The 17280-nt window shown below is 39.9% G+C and overlaps 1 protein-coding gene across 9 annotated transcripts in view; it reads left to right on the top strand.

Moving 5' to 3' along the window:
- DMD (dystrophin) overlaps positions 1 to 17280 on the top strand; it is a 2105574-nt gene that overhangs the window by 1947015 nt on the left and 141279 nt on the right. For 5 of the 9 annotated variants that reach the window (XM_054470954.2, XM_063660502.1, XM_054470953.2 and 2 more), the window contains one exon: positions 16756 to 16817. In XM_054470954.2, coding sequence (XP_054326929.1) covers positions 16756 to 16817 — 62 coding nt within the window. Of the gene's footprint in view, positions 1 to 10786; positions 10976 to 16755; positions 16818 to 17280 lie in introns of those variants that run through there. The other 4 variants (XM_054470959.2, XM_054470956.2, XM_054470958.2 and 1 more) reach the window with 2 other exon arrangements.

Genomic DNA, 17280 nt, shown 5'->3' with positions numbered 1-17280 from the left:
ATGACGTACTAAGGGTTCCTGACCTGCAGTTTGAAAAACACTGTACTTAGTTTTATCTCCACCTCAGGCCAGGCCATCAGAAAGCTGCATTCTTAGCCCACTTTGCCTCGGCCCCCGTTAAGATTGCCTCAACTCAGGTGTACCTCGGCATCGTGTTCCTGGCTTATGTCGAGGGGCACTGAAAACTGCTGAAGGGATTTTTCTGAAAGTCGACACCATGCAGTGTCTCCCACCTTAGATCCCATGCAGATCTGTTTATTCAATCTAAGTCATTCCAGACTTGGATTTTCCTTTGTTTCACTTACACTCTTTCCTCCTTATCAATAATCCAAATAATAAAATCTATCATATTTCCTTTTATATTTTTTCTTTTGCTTTGACACCTACAAAGGCCACAACCAAATTATACCCACCTTTTAAAACACTTTTTTACTGAAATATATTAGGCATATAGAAAATAAGGGAGATGCTGGTTAAAGGATACGAAACTTCAGTTAGGAGGAATAAGTTCAAGAGCTCTATTGTACACCATGGTGACTATAGGTAATGAAAATCTATTATATTCTTGAAAATTGCTAAGAGAGTAGATTTAAGTATTATCACCATAAGAAATGATAAGTATATGAGGTAATGCATATGTTACTTAGCTTGGTTTAGCCATTCCACAGTGTATACATATTTCAAAACATGTTATACATGATAAAGATATACAATTTTTGTCAATTTAAAAAAAAATAGAAAAAAATGGCTTAAACTTAAATGTACAGTTCAGTGAATTTTCACAATCTGAGCACACTCATTTAACCAGCATCCAAATCAAGAAACAGAACGTTACAAGCCTTTAGAAGACCCTTTGTGTGCCCTTCTGATAGTTACCTATCCTCCAAGGGTAACCACAATCTTGATTTTGAACACCATTAAATATTCTGGCCTGTTCTTGTCCTTTATATAAATGAAATTGCACAGCATGTACTCTTTTGTGTCTGACTTCTTTAAACCTGGATTCATCCATGCTGTTGTATGAAGCGGTGGATTGTTCATTCTAATTGCTATGTAATATCCCATTGTGTCAATATCCTGCAATATATTATATACTGTACTGTTGATGGGCATTTGGTAGAAAAAACGATGTTATAAACATTCTAAGACATGCCATTTGATGAGTATATGTATGCATTCCTTTGAGGACTATATCAAGGGGTAGCATTTCTGGGTTATAGGGTATGTGTGTGTTCAGCTTCTGTACATTCTTCCAAACAGTTTTCCAGTGTGGTTGTACCAATTTGCACTCCTACTGACAGAGCATGAGAGTTCTAGTTGCTCCACATCCTTTCTAACACTGTATTGTTTGTCTTTCTCATTCTGGTGGGTATGCATAGCAAAATTTTCATAACCACATCAAGCACTGTGATCTTCAAATCTGTGTTCTGGCTGGGCACGGTGGCTCCCACCTGTAATCCCTACACTTTGGGAGGCCAAGGTGGGCTGATCACTAGAGGTCAGGAGTTCAAGACCAGCCTGGCTAACATGGTGAAACCCCATCTCTACCAAAAATACAAAAAATTAGCCGGGCATGGTGGCAGGCACCTGTAATCCCAGCTACTTGGGAGGCTGAGGCACGAGAATTGCTTGAAGCCGGGAGGCGGAGTTTGCAGTGAGCTGAGATCATGCCACTGCTCTCCAGCCTGGGTGACAGAGTGAGACTCGGTCTCAAAACAAAAAACAAAAGACAAAAAACAAATCTGTGTTCTAAATTTTTCTCCCTTCTTAAAGTTTTATGCTATTTATATTTCCTTAATGCTGGGTTTTATTAATTTTTAAGAGTTACACATTGTTATAAGTTGCCCTAAAGCCTTTACAGAACAATGCACGGTATAAATATGTACATAGTATATACACAAATATGAATCCATGAATGCACAGCTAATAGGGCCATTATCAAGAATCCTACACTTTTCCTTTTCCTCTAGCCCTCACATTCAATTGGCTCAAAAGTAGCATTGATTTTATTCTATAACCTGTCATGAATTCAGCCTCTCCACAAATTCCCAGTGCTCCTTTCTTAGTTCAGACTTTCATCCACTCTTAACTGGGCTGTTGTCATCATCTACTTGGCATACATTTCCATTCTGATCCCTACCCTCTTTTCCACCATTGTTTCTTCCCACCTCAAATTTAATTCTATTTTAAAAAGAAAGATATTCAAAAGTACGGGTGGTGCCAATTTTTTCTCCTCTATCCATCATATGCAAAGAGGCTTCCAATTCTTTGTGAACCTGTTTCTAAGAGATGAGAGTAGGTCAAGCTGTGAGGACTTCAATTCCCACGTGAAGGTCTTATTCATATTAACTCAATAATGTGCTTTGATGTCCTAATGGGAAAAGTAGTATTTTCTGCCAGTTAGCCTTCCCAAGGTTTCAAATCCAATATTGGCCAAATACATTTTTGAATTCCTAAAAAGCATAAACTGATGTCATAACACAGCTGTATATTAACATAAAAACTCTGTACCTTAGTAAATTATTAATATGAGCGATTAGCTCACAGAGTCAATGTAAGAAACTTGTTTCAACTCTTCATATTCTAGCAAAAAGAAAACACACACACACACACACACACACACAACCTGATTTAAGAACTAACTAGGTGATTAAAGCTTACTTAGTTTTTAATTGAAGTGCATATTGTCTAATCCCAAGAGGCCAAACTAATCACCTTTCCCTTTTTGCTACTTTTTTTCTCTCTATTTCTGTAATTATTATAATCTGTCTGATATTGTGTTTAGCTATATATGGGTCTATCTTCCCTCATTAGATCATAAGCTCCTTAAGGAAAAGGCCATATTTCCTTGGGATCCCACTAGTAAAAAAAAAAAAAACTGGATTACAATGTTGAAATTTTTATGTATTTCTGTGTCATTCTCCAAACACTCCCCAGTTTTTAGCAACCATAAAGAAAAAATGAGAAGAGTTTAAATGATAAGCAAATACATATGTAAGTGTTCCATAAATACTATGTTTGAAGTTATTTAAAGAACTTAATATAGGATAGTATTTAATAGAGAAACTTAGTCTAGATAGAGCACATAAAAAACATTTCTTGGAAATTTGTGGATAAATAAAAGTTTCTTGCATCTGTATTTTCCTTTCATCTTCAAAACATGCCTTGACAAAAGTAAGCCAGAGCTGGAGTACAAGATTCAGACATTGGTAGATCATTAATTGGTTAAAGTGGATTTTATCTTATTTCCCCTTTTATGGATCCCTGTCTTTGTGTGGAATTCCTACCACATGCTGCCTGTTCAAGGCTTGCCACCAGGAGACTTTCTCCATCAAGCTAGGGGATATTTCTCCCTCACTGTCCCCCACCAAATCAATATTCACTTGCTCTCTGGCTACTCCAGGTTTCTGCTGTCTGAGAATATGAACATGGATATACCTTTTAACATGCGTGAATACTATTCATATTTTAATCTCAGCCCCACTGAATGATAGCAAATGCTGTGAATTTTATGCCTATCTCAGGCTATAGCTAGTGCCTTATCTTGCAAAAAAAAAAAAAAAAATCTTACTTTTCCTACTTGCTTCCTTCTTAAATGTAAAAAGCAAATAGAGGAAAGGTGCCTTTTGTAAACCGCTAAAGAGCAGTTTACAAAAGAGCAGTTTACTAAACTCAGACCTCTCATTTTCCCCTCACACGACAATCTAAAACAGAATGTTAAAGTGAATTTATTTGGTTCTGTATACCTAACTATTCCTGAACATACTGAGTTCTCTTTTAAGAAATCATACCTGCCTGACAGGCAGCTTTGCATGAACACAGCATTCCCCAGCCTTCAAATTGCTGTCAGAGTCATTGTGTCATTTTGACCCACAAAATGGCAGTATTATCCACATTCTATAGAGGAGTTAACAAAAGCTTCCAAGTGGTTAAGTGACTTGCCTATAAAGGGTTAAATGACCCTCCTCTAAGGGGTGGAATTGGTCTGGACACTCGTCCCCTCTATCTTCATGCCATACACAGCTACGCTTGCTGAAGATTAAGGAAGCTGCTTTTGATAAAGCGTGATTCTTGTAGATATTCATCTCAGAAAAAAAAAAAAAAACGCTGGTGTCTTCATCTGTAGCATTTGATTATTACATTTTCTTTATCTGTTTCAACTTAGGATGACTTCCTTGTTCACTTAATTGACTGGTAATTCCTTTGTTTACTTTTTTCCAAATCTCAAGAAGCAAGTCGAGAGTATTAACAATGGTTACATTAGCATTTAAAATTTTTTTATGAAATTTGAGTATTTCAGAAAGGGGTAATTTAGGCAGGCATGTATGTAGAACTTTGCATTTTAATTAAAAAGACTCAAAATGAAATGAACCTCTGACAGTAACAGATGACTACTTCTTAAAGCTGCATTACTACTTGATATATGCTCAGTATTTTCTTGTGGATAAGTCCTATGACTTGTTTCAAGAAAAGTGACAGGACTAAAACAATTTAAAAAGACAAAGCTGCTGTTTTTTAATCATATGTTCATAAATAAAACTAGGTTGTGAATTGTTTCCAGAGAAGCAATTGACAAAGTATGAGTAAATCACTCTAAGAACTAAAGCTGCCTTGATTTTTTTTGATGTTCAACCAAACCTGTATCCTTGTCCAATGGTGAATTTTCTTTGACAAATGTAAATATTTATAAAGTATGAAATGTAGACTTTGTGCCTTTCCTAAGGCCAAAGCATACTGTTTAAACTAAAATTTAATTTTTTTTCTCACCTCAAATACACCAAAATAAGAACATAACTAAAAAGTAATTCTCTCTTGTAGTAGACTGTCCATTAATCTTTTGTTAGATGATATTGGCATTGTGAGTTTCAGGTAGAAAGAAAAACTGTAATTTCTAGATTGATCAGAAAAGCTGAGAGTATTTATGGATTTGAAGAAAACAATCAAGTCTGATAAAATAGAGTTTTCTGTAACCTCCCTTATGGAGTCAAGAAGGAGGAATCCTTCAACATCCTCCCATTTTGCAGTGAAAGGTCTTCGTGCAGTACATAGTTTGATTGCGTAGATCAAAGGGTTAATTTACTTCTGATTTGAGAAGAGACCCAGACTTCCCCGATTTTTTTACAAAAATGTGTTGTGTGGGAGGAAGGTACAGGCCTCAGAATGAATTCACTAATTGGGGTTTTCACCTGCTGTGAGTCTAATCGAATACAAAGCCTTATTTGTAGCTGAAGAGGAAGAGAGATTATGCAGAGTGTAAGAATTTCTGCCTAGTTTTGAAATTCCGCTTATTTGGCACAATCGGTGGGGAAAGGCAGACAAATACTTACAAGTTTGAGCTGTTGTTAAGGTAGACCGGGAATGCTGTAGTCAGACATACTTGAACCACATTAACCAGTGATCCATTTTTAGCAGGAGGTGGTGTGGGTCATATACGTGGGTTATCGCTATAGCCGGCAGGCTAATAGGTACTCCAAATTCTTTCCCATGAAGCAACCGTCGGCCTGTGAGGTTAATGAAGTATGGCTTTATTTTAGTGAAGATGCTAAAATTCACATCTTTTTAGATGTTCGGCTTGATATAGGTGGCTCTGTGAAGCTTTGAGAAATCTTATTAAAAGAAAACTGCATGAGAGTGAAGCAGAGCTCGACTTTATCTAGAACCTGTCTGGTGAAATCTCTGGTTTAGATGGCAGCTGGCTCACAGAGAACTTTCCTGAGCCTGGCTTACTCTGCCTCCCTAAAGAGACAGGGCCTGGAAAAATAGGCTTTTGTGTGGGTGTGAAGTGCTCTGTGTCTGAACGTAGAGGCCTCTTCATTTGCTGGTTAATGTGAACTGGCTGGATATTCTTACATCCAGAAGATGTTGGTTTCAGATTGATCTAGGGGGATTGTTATATATATTTCAATTAGTATGCTATAATATTTGCCCTAACCAGCAATGATTCACCATACGCCAACCCATTTGTTAGATGTCTGAATCACTGTTCATGGTTAGTACTTGTACTATGCAAAGAGGAACATGGAATTCTTATGTCTTTATTGTATACCCAAATGTTGACATTTTACTATAGAATATGTATTCTACTTAATTGAAGTGATACCTATACTCTAAATGCATTTTTATAAAGTGATGCGGGTTATACTTAAACTTAGGGCACACTATAGATAGAGAGAAGCTGAACCCTAGGAGTTGGTGAAGTCTCTCGGAACCATCCCTCCAGGCAAGTACCCAGTTCAAACCATTCCTTGTCTTTGTCCTTTCCTATGCCACTCCTCATTTTTACACAGCTAGCATCAGGCCAACATTGAAACCACATGCAACCCAGAAAGGAAAAAGATGTGTTTGTGGAAGGTACAAACAGCCTAGCTTCAGCTGTTGGCCCTTCACACCCTCCACTAGATGGGCTCATTCGAACCCAAGACCCTTCCAACAGTACACTGCAAATCCATAGCTCCAATTCAGACATCTTCCCTCTGAGCTCAAGACTCAGATGTCCAACTGTCTCTTCGATACCTGCACTTTTACATCACCACCTCCAATTCATTGTGTTCAAGACTGGATTCATCATCTCTTTCCTAACCCTCTTCTGCCCTCTCCTCCTGAAATTCCTAGCTCAGAGAATGCTACTCATCCAATCTTGGTTATCACTCAAGGACAATGGTCCTTAACCTTCACTGCATATTAGAATCACTTGGAGAGTCTTAGAAATCCTCATGTCCAAGACCAATTAAATTAGAATCTCAGGGTGGTGAGACCCAAACATCTAAATTTATTAACAATCCCTGAGTGATTCCAAAGGGCGGCCAAGCTTGAGGACTATTGCTTTCTTCTTCCCTCTCTTCCATTCATACATCCAGTCAGTCAAGACTCCTGTAGTTGGAACCTTATTGTATCATTTCTCCACCTCCTCTGCCACTGCTGTAATTCAGATCCTCCTCATACTGCAATCTCCTTGTACCTGATGTCTGAATTCCAGACTCTGTCTTCTGATCAAGCCCCCCCCCACACCATTGCCTGAGTGATTTTTCTAAAAGACAAACCTGACAGAGCCACACTCATGCTTTAATTCTTTCTTCCTTAAAAAGCTCCCTCATACCTTTCAGGATACAAGTCAAACTCCAGATTGTCACACTAAGCCCTTTCCAGTTGGCCCATTTCTCTAACCCTTATCTTGACATTCTCTCCAAAAGATCAAGCAGACCGTTGAAGCTCTTGTAAAGAACAAGCTGGTTGCATCCTTTTTACCCTCACACCTGCTGTTGTCACCATTCATAATTGTTGATTTGCCTTTACCCTCAAAAGGCCAGAAGCTCTTTGTGGGCCTACAGAGGAGGCTTCTATGAATATTTATCCAATGACTGAGTCTCATCTGCTTTTTAGCCCCAGTGTGGGGGGGATCTGACTTTCTCCTCTATCAGTAGTCCCCACTCAGCATCCAGTCTATTGCCCCAGAGGGTGGCTTTGGCTGGATGGGTCTCAGTTTGGTCAGGGTCCTGGGAGAAACAGATGGTACATTCAGACCGAGCACTTGAAGAGAGTATAATGAAAAGGCTATTTACAAGGCTCTAGGCAGGCTAGGAGAAGAAAAAAAAAACAAGGAATGGTAAACTTTTGCCCAAAGGGGTAAAGGGAGGAATGGTTTGCGTAACTGGTGGAATACTGTTGCTGTAGGAAAGGACTGGCCAACAAGACTTGTGGCTGCAGGTCAAGGAACTCAGCAGCTGCCAGGCCAGAGATCAGTAGAAGGGAACCTGAAGAATAAATACCCAAACATCACTCTGCTCCTGTCCTTTCTTCTCCTTCTATAGGTCTTTCATCACTGCCTCCCAATTGGCTGAAAGCAAAAGGAAGCCAAACGGCAGGAAAGCCTGTGATGTCCCCACAGAGGTCCGACCTCCTGGGGCACAGAGCAGAATGGAGAACGACAAAGAATAGAGATGGAGGGGAGAATGGGGAAGTATCCTGCACAGTCCCTTAGGTCAGAGATGCCCTTATTCTCTAAAGATACCCTCAAAGTTTAAGTGGTTCAAAGACCAGAGTTTTGGCTATGGGAAAATGTACTGGGTCGCCTTCTTTGACCTCATCCCATTTCATTTCTTCTTTATCTCTATTTCTAGCAAATTTACTCTTCTCTGCTCTGAGCCATCAGTGAGATTGTCTGTGAGTATATTAGAAAAAACACAGACCTTTCCCACAGGAAAAGAAGCCATGTCTCTTCATGGCAGCATAGCAGAATAGCTAAGCGCATGAGTCTTGGAGCTGGATTCCCCAATTCCAATCCTTGCACCATTCTAAACAGTGGTACTGGAAACAAGTAGGTCATGGCTGATTCTGAAGTCAAAATTTTAGCTGAAGTTTGTTCTGGTAGCAGAGCTGCAGGCTCTTTTCATGTCCGTGGTTCATATCAAAACAGTAATAATAATAATAATAATAATAATAATCAGAAGGAGGAGAAGAAGAAACATCTACTATAAACAAACAATATATTATCATACATAGCATCACTACATAATTTACATATGACACGAAGGTATATCAGTGATGTTCTTTTCCAAATGCTTTCCTCCAATAAGCAAAATTCATAATCTGACTGCAATTGACAACAAAACAGTCTCTGTGATGTCCGCGTCATTTCTTAATAGTTTCAGTATTTAATTATAATATGACATCAAGATTTGGGAACAAGTCTTCAAGTGCCTATAACTCCAGTCTAAAAAAGAACTTAAAGATGTATTTTTGAGGATTGCCATCTGTCAATTTAAAAAAAAAAAAGTCTGAATAGTGATTTCTTATTCCATTCTTTTTTCTTGTCAACAGATTATTCTTAGTAGTTTTCTAATTGGACACTGAGAAAAGAGACTTAAGCATTTATAGAGAAGCGTGTCAGAACTCCTGAATTTTGAGCAGGTAATTTAAAAGTGTAAAACAAACAAACAAAAAACAGGAAAGGAAGAGAGTGACAAATGTCTTACTATCCAGGTGTTACAAATCCTTAGTTTATCGATTTGTAATATTTACAAATGTCTATGCTCTGAGCTTCTGTCTTTTAGTTGAAATAAACATAAACAGTAGTTAAGTGATTTGCCACACTGACACAGAGATTGTTGTCTCTGATTTACTGCAAAGGGCACTACTTCCTCATTACAGGACACTAATCCCTCTTCCCCAAAGATAGGAGCAGACCTAGAATATACTGTTAGACCAAGGGACAACTTCAGCCAAAGCAAATCTTAGTGTGCCCCCCTCAGACCGTAATAGCAGCTGCCTCCACAACTCACTAGCTAAAAATTGCTAAAGGGCAACACTAAGTAATCTCAGTGTATGAGCCAGAATGCCAGAAGAAGTGCCATATTTGCTTAAAAATAGCAATACCGATCATACTTATATGCACATATCTTTAGTGATAACATTTACCTTTATATTTGGTTTGTTAAAGGTAATAAAGAATCCTGGCATTCCCTTTTGCTTTTGTCCACATACTTTATTTTTGCCTCATTTGCCATGCTGTAGCATTAGATAAAGCAAAATGGGTGTCCTTCCACCTAAAACATTCTAGGGGGAAAAATGTTGAGCCAGAAAAGGATTATTTCAAAAGAAGCCGGACATGGTGGCATGCACCTGTCATCGCAGGCACTTGGAGGCCAAAGTGGGAGGATTGCTTGAGCCTAGGAGTTGGGAGACCAGCCTGGGCAACACAGTGAGACCCCCATCCCTTAAGAAATAAATTTTAAAAAGGGGACCACATTTAAACTGTAGACCGAAGTGGAATGAATCAATCAGAAAGGAGAGTGGAAAGCAAATGTTTGGAAGAAAATAAAAAGAAAAGCAAGCCAACAAAATAAATGGACAAAGAAGGACAGTGAAAATATCACTAACAGTTTATCGTAAGATGCTCTTCGGATGCTAATCTAAGGTGTTATGTGAAGTTTGCAGAAAAATCTTGTGCTAATGAAGGCTTTCTTCTTCTTTTGAATATTTCCAAGCTTGAAATAATTGTGTGTAGTTAACTTCTATCATCATATTGCAAACTCTAAAATTAGAATTATTTGAACTGTTCAGGCCCTGTAACTTTTCCAATAAAATATTCTATTGGAAACGAGTTCCTTCTAGATCTTCCTAAAAGAATACTAAAGGACCAAACCGTGCAACAGCACTGGTGGTATTGTCTTAATTTAGAGAGTCCATACCAAGTGACTCTCAAACAGTATGCTCAGAGTTTCTGGTTCAATAGGTCTGGGCCGGGCCCAGGGAATTTTCATTTCTAAGAAGTTCGCAGGTTATACTGATACTGCTGTTCCCAGGGACTACATTTTGAGATCCGCTGCTATGTCACAAATCCAAATACAAAGTCTTTTTAACAATCGCTTTTAGCCCGGGATGAGCCTAACGGCAATTTCACGTCCTTATCGCCAGCCACTTTAATCTAAAACTGAGGAGGAAGGGAGAGTGAGAATTATGTATATAATTTTTTTTCTTTTATTTTTTAAAAAGAAAACTCCAAGCCCACACTCTTAATTATCTGGGATGAGGTCATTTGCACCTGGGTCATTTATTTAGGCAACAAGTAGTTTTGCTAGAGGCTTTAAGGAGGTGTTAACAGAGCGGTGTGTGGCTTCCAGGTTCCTGGGTCTACCTTAAATCCCCATCCCCTTTCTTTCTTTCTTTCTTTCTTTCTCTTTTCTTTTTCCTTTCCGTTTTGAAAGCCCCAAGTGCCCAGTCTCTGGGTGACCGGGTTCCCAGGTCCCTAGGTGGGGGGCGGAGCTCGACACGGCCCCGCCCCGTCTGGCCGCAGCGCCCCCTCCCCGGCCCGCCCGCGCCGGCTCCTCCGCAGTGCTTTCAGCTGTGAGCTTGGGCGGCGGCGGCGGCGGCGGCGCTCCACTTTCGGGGAGCCCGGCGGCTCTGGGAAGCTCACTCCTCCACTCGTACCCACCCTCGACCGCGGAGCCCTTGCAGCCATGAGGGAACAGCTCAAAGGGTAAGTGGATCGCGGCCCCGGCCCCGTCTGATCGCCGCAATCCGTGCACTTGTGGCGCGAGCAGGGGGCAAGCTGAGGCGGTCAAAACTTGGACCGCCGCGGCGGCTGGACCCGGGGCGCCGGGCGGCTGGGCGTCTAGGAACCTCTCCCGCGGGTTCCCGCGGCGCGCCTGCAGGTGCGCCCCCGGGGTTTCTCCCCAGGCGCCGGGCTAGTGGGGGAACCTCTTCCCTCGGCTTTGGGACGGGCTCGGGGAGAAAAAGCTGATTTCTCCCCGTCCCCAGAGGAGATAACGCGTTCCTCACGCGGGGATTGGGGCCGGGGGAGCTTTTCGCTCCTTTCCAGGCTGCCAGTGTGGACGTGAGCAAGGCTGGCTGTTGCTAAATCGTCGCTCTTACTCGCAGAAGGAAGGGGCGCACGCGGCGCTACCTTCCATTGCACTGCAAGTGCCAAAAGGTCAACTTTCTGCCTGATTTCTTCCGAGGATTCCAACTGACATTTCCCTCGCTGCATTTTCTACCGTGCTCATTCCATGCCCCAAGACCTGCAGAAATCAGGAAAGAAAGAACAACTAAAGCCCAGAAGTCAAAGATTTCAGGGGGGGATTTTTGTTTGTTTGGGCTTTTCTTTTCTTTTTTTTGCCTTTTGGGATTGGGTGTGGAGTCATTTCTAGGGTGTTCTCTCGCATTTCTCCAGGTGTCTGTGCTCATCTTCAAGCAAAGTTTGTCACTCCCAATCCGAGCACGGCAATAAAAAGGGCAGAACTAATATAAGCAGAATTTGCTTATATTAGTCAAATTCGAAGTTAAGTTTGAAGCTTTAAATTGAAGGGGTTTAGTTGCTTGAGGGAGGCATAATATTAATTATAAACTGTTTTTACATCGTGAAAAAAATCCATCCGATTTAAGTGGTGAACTTTTAAGTGGCGTCTTTAAGTGAAATCTACATTTTTCCTTGGGCAATAAACTCTTCTTGGTCTTCTGCTTTATCCCTGTCATCTCTCCTTGTCATCCACCCCCCCACACCCCCAATCAACCTTTCTTTTTTTGCCTAGATTTTTTATTGTCTTTTACTCAAGCCCCTCTTTGGAGGATACATTTGCTGTTGGAGAAGCGAGAGGAGCAAATGAAGCAACACGGTTATATGAAAGGTCTCTGACCCTTGAACACCGTGGAATTGGTTTCAGTCATCATTGTTTGATCTCCGATTGGACACGACCCTGAAAAGAAATTGCTTTGGCCAAAGTTGAGGGTGGGTGGGAGTTAAACCTTGAAAAGCAAATAGAACGGAGGACAAGTAACAGCTGGAACAGCCACCGAGGCAATCATCTTTGCCCTGGCTTTAGTCAAACAGAATAAAATGGTAAATATCCCAGGGAACAAGAAATGGGAACTAGAATGGATTTCTGATGCTTATATTGATGCCCACCCCTCCAAACCCCTGCCCCACGGTAGCAGAAACTTTAAAATATATTTTACCATCCACACCCTGCCAGTATTCCAGCAATGCAAGCCAAGTTCAACAATTCAGCATGCAAATGCCAAGGTTCCTCTAGAAAAAGAGTCTGATCCTCAAATTAAAGGGACATCATTTGTGTGTGTGGATCAATGGGCTCCAGATTATATATGAAACCAAACTCTAATCCTCTGCAGATCGCAAGAGAACGCTACCTTTTTATATTGCTGCATAGCGATTAGTTTTCTCCCTGGGAAGTAGTGGACAGATAGTTTTTTAAAAAGGCAACTGTTCGGAATATTTTCAGTACCAAATAACAATGGTGGCAGAAGAAATCTTATTTTAATTAGGCAACTGCCATTTTCCCAGCCACAGCAGTAGATATTTGTTACTTTTTATAAGTGTTTAATGTTTGTTTTTAAGAAACTAAAAAAGCAATTCCAGTAAGTCTGATTATTCCAGCACTGACAGCAGGAACAGCTCTGAGGCAGTTATAATAACCTTGCACACTACTTGAAACTAAAGACGGTGAGAGAAAATTTAAATTGTACGGTAGGAAATTAGGTCAGCCTTGTGCTCAGTAGAGTAATGCTTTAATTTCTTATTAATGACAAGTAGGTGTTGCTGGGGTCTTTTGTCATAGTCGATGACTTTATATTGTAATTTGCATCAGGGTCCTATCACAGCCTCAAATAAAAAGGAAAAGGAGAGATTACCATGGTTTGTACAAAGAAGAAGAAGAGGGGAAATCTTCATATAAATACTGCTCAGAGAGGCATATCTGATGCCAGGCTTTGGAACCAGCAGGGCCAAAATCAGTAACATTTTTTAAAGATGTAAAGAGCGTTTTAAGGATTATTTATGAAGCTGATCTCTGTGTTAATGTACATACAGACTTGTGATCTATGTTGAACATTATTGTTCTCAGAAAGGCCAAACAAAGATGTACCCATTAACATGTGAACAGGTTTCAGAATTTCCTTTTTGGTTGTTCATGGTATATGGGGAGTGTATTTCCGATGTGGAGAGTGAAATGCAGAAAAGAGGCAATTACCAAAAACAGTGCCACCCACCCTTCCACTCCCTCCTCCCTAGCACACCATGTTTTTCTATATTGTCTGCATATTCCAGGTAAATGTGGGCTCTTCTCATGGAGTTATTGAGAATTCTCTACTGTTTTTGAAGGCAGGCACAGAGTAAGAAACGAAACTGTAAAATCGGTTTTGATCACAGACAAAAATTTGGTGTGTCCTTCAAGGTACAAGATAGATATGAGTTATGCAGATTTGTGCTTACTGTTTCATCCAGTCCATATTCATAGTTCCTATCTATTTTGGAGGGTTAAATGTGTCCCAGTAGGGCTCTGGATTCATCACAGGTAGAAAATAACACGCCGTGAAGTGAATATTTGGTTCATCATATAGTTTCCAAAAAATCTGAAGGTTTTTCGGCTACGTTGCCAAGCATTTTTAGCATTAAATGATTAAAAAACTGTTTTTCTCGTTTTAAGGATTAGTCACACCCTTTATTCTTTTCTTCTTTCCACTTGTGCTCACTTCTTTTGCTTAGAACTGGTTTGCAATTGAAGTGAAACTAAGACTGCAAAGGTGAAATCTAAATCTGTTTTCCTAGTTCTTTTGCATTGCTTAAAAATAAAAGGTTTGTGTGTTGAAGGTGAAAAAGGTTAGCTTCTGGGATTGTTTGAGGAGTTCATTTATCTATGTTATTCAGGTCCCCCAGAATCACAGATAATTGGGAGAATAGTACCTATCAAGGACTAGTATCTTAACTCACAAATGGGCAATGGAATTGGGGGCTTAGAATTTCTTCCTTCTTCCAGTAAAGGAGATTTTCAGTTTTGCCGACGACTGATGGATTAAAAAAAATAATTTCTAAAACCCTTTTCATAATTCTAACCTTCAAAATAAATTCTTTAAAAAGGCAGGAATGTATGTATGCCAACAGTCATGAGATTTCTTTAGAAGATGGGGAGCTACATGAAGCCCTCATTCATTCTATGTGGGATTCTCCTGTAAATTGTATACACTGTTTCCCTTTCCTTTTAGAATTGTGTTTGGTACAAGTTTATTTCTTGCCTATGTTCCTCTAATTTGAAGTCCATTCCAGATGGTGACTTTTCTTGGTGGTTCCTGTCTCTGTCTGATCAGGCTTATCAGCTCAGCTAAATGTTTTTCTGCAGACCTATAGAAGATGCTACGGTCCTTAAAAATATCCTGGAGATGGGACATTGTTGTTACACAGTGTGACTAGTAAGGACCTGTGTGAGCCCTTGTACATGTGGGCACACATGTGTGTGCTTCCTCTCTTTGCTCTTCCTTTTTCCCTGGTGCTTATATCACATCTGGATGACCTTTGGAAATAGAGGAGGCCTGAATGCAGGGTGGTCTCAATAGAAGGTAACCTTTCCTTGCTCTGCACTTATATGCGGAATTGGTATACACTCACTTTCCGAGCTGAGAAATGCCTGAGAACAAGCAACACTTTTTCCATGAAGCTGCAAGCTGCAGCCTCCTTGTGCTGCGCATATAAAGTACCAGTCCTGCCTACCCCTTCTCCAGATCATAAACCGGCTTGGTCATGGGGTTTCCTAAAACCCCTTGAAGCATGGAGACCACATCTCCTGCTCTTCTTGCTCTCTAAGACTTGAATGTCACTCTGTTATATTCCCTCAACTGATAAGCCCTTGCTACAGTCCTCAAATGTGAGTTGTCTCTATGGAAAAGTAAAACAGAAATAAACATATTTGGAAGACAGTGAAACAGCACTTCACAAGTGAACATTTTCTTGCAAATTGATTTCAGTAGCCCTCACTGTTCAATCACTGACTAATAAATATTACAGGGATGGTCTTTGAAGTTGTACAGTTTGGGTGATTTCCATATGTCTTTATGAGGTTTATGATTGTATTCCATTTCTTAAACCAACTTAAATGGTTGTTTTAACTTATTTTTTTTAAACATAGGTGATAACATGTAGTGTGTTGGTTTTGCTCTCTAGGAAGGGTCTTTCTTCGCCTTGATTGACTTAACTACAGTTGGATCCACATCTATATTGTAATCAACTAATAACAGATTTGCTTTTAATAGATGACAATTTGAGGGGCACATGATACGAAAAGCGACCACATATTGAGCACCAAATGGTGCCGGTCACTTACCTATTTCAACTAATCCTTTAACCCTCCAAGGTAGGCAGGCTTGCTTTAAATTTCACCGCCAGCAGGGCACAGAGCCCTAAAATTCAAAACATACGCTAAGGCCATTTGACATTGTTGCCTCTCCAGACTCCTCTTTTTGTGTGAGGCCCCTGTACTTTCTGGTCCTCTGGAAATGCCTCAATTTAAGCGATTTCTCTTTTTTCCTTCCCTCCCCTTCCCCCCAAAAGTTTATGAATAGGCTCTGCATATGAGTACCCAAATATCATTCAAAACTGCATTTTACTGTGTATCAAAGCCTGTCATGCAATCCTTGAAAACTGGAAATACGACGCTATGGTGATTTATGTAGATGGGCCAAAGTAAGGAAAAGTATATGTAGTTATTTCTCCAGGGTTTATTCGTGTAATTGAATGAGGAACAAAGGTGTTTTGTTCTTTTTGTGGCAGGAGCTGATAGCCAGCAACCACACTTCAAGAAATGGAAGACAGCTGTGAATGCTTCATTCAGGCCCAAGTAAATATAGGAAGAGGTGTAGTGGTGTATAGCGTACTGAGTTTAAAGAAAAAACACTCTGAAAGTAATGGGAAGAAGGAAGTTATGATATATTAGTCAGGCAGTAGATCTACCTTAAGCTGAAATGAAATACAGGTATCATGGATATGAGATCTGTATATGTAGAGGAAAGAGTAATGGAAAAATGTCAGGGGCAGTGAAAGCAAATGAGAAGTGGGATGATTTATATTTATTGTCCGATATCTCTTTGACAGAGTTGAATAATCATCAGTTGTCGGTGTCCTTTCTGTAGTGTTCCACATTGGATAGGTGAAGAAATCCTGCTAGTCGATTATTGATCACATAACAAGGTCAATTTATCATAACTGAAGCGCAATCAATTTGTGGGTGCAAAGAAGAAACAAATTCTGGAACCGAATAATGTTTATATTGCTTTTCCCTTTGGAAACAAAGCAGAAAGGGGCCTTTCTGCTTGTAAGATAAACATTTCTTCAATACACTATGGAAGTGCTTTGAAATAAAGATTCCGAATGGTTCAAAAGCAAATCATGTTGTTGTTATTGTTGTTTTCTTTTTTCCTGTTTTCTTGACTACTCATTGTAAATGCTAAAGTCTTTATTTATGTTTTGTGTTTTAGCCACGAGACTCAAACAACTTGCTGGGACCATCCCAAAATGACAGAGCTCTACCAGTCTTTAGGTAAGGACATGGCCATGTTTCCTCCAAGTTAAATGACAGGTGACTTTTAGGATAGTTTGCAGTGTGAAAGTAGTTTGCAGTAGTTTGCAGTGTGAAAGTTACTTGCTATATAAATACATCACTAGATTGTTTCCAGGGTGAAAGCAGTGGCACCTTCCTATCCAAAACTGACAATCAGCTTTCTTTTTTTCAGAGGTTCCTTAAAAACAAGTTTTAGAAGTTGATTGATTCCTAAAAAATTCAATATACCTGAGAGGGCCTAAAGGTCTTTGTAGTTTTCTTTGGTGCCTAAAATGATGGAAAAACATTGCAATTTACGGCTATTTTTTTTTTTTCTTCCCACGAAGACAGAGAACTGTTTCAGGTGCTTATTGATTTCTTCCGTGTGAAACCAAGACAACCCTTTTGCCAAACCACAAATGTTGTGTAAAGGAATTTTCTGCCGTCTTTCCGGTGCTCACAA

This window comes from Pongo pygmaeus, chromosome X (assembly GCF_028885625.2).
Source record: "Pongo pygmaeus isolate AG05252 chromosome X, NHGRI_mPonPyg2-v2.0_pri, whole genome shotgun sequence".
In the NCBI taxonomy this organism is placed as follows: Eukaryota; Metazoa; Chordata; class Mammalia; order Primates; family Hominidae; genus Pongo; species Pongo pygmaeus.
This window is presented reverse-complemented; position numbering and strand designations above follow the sequence as displayed.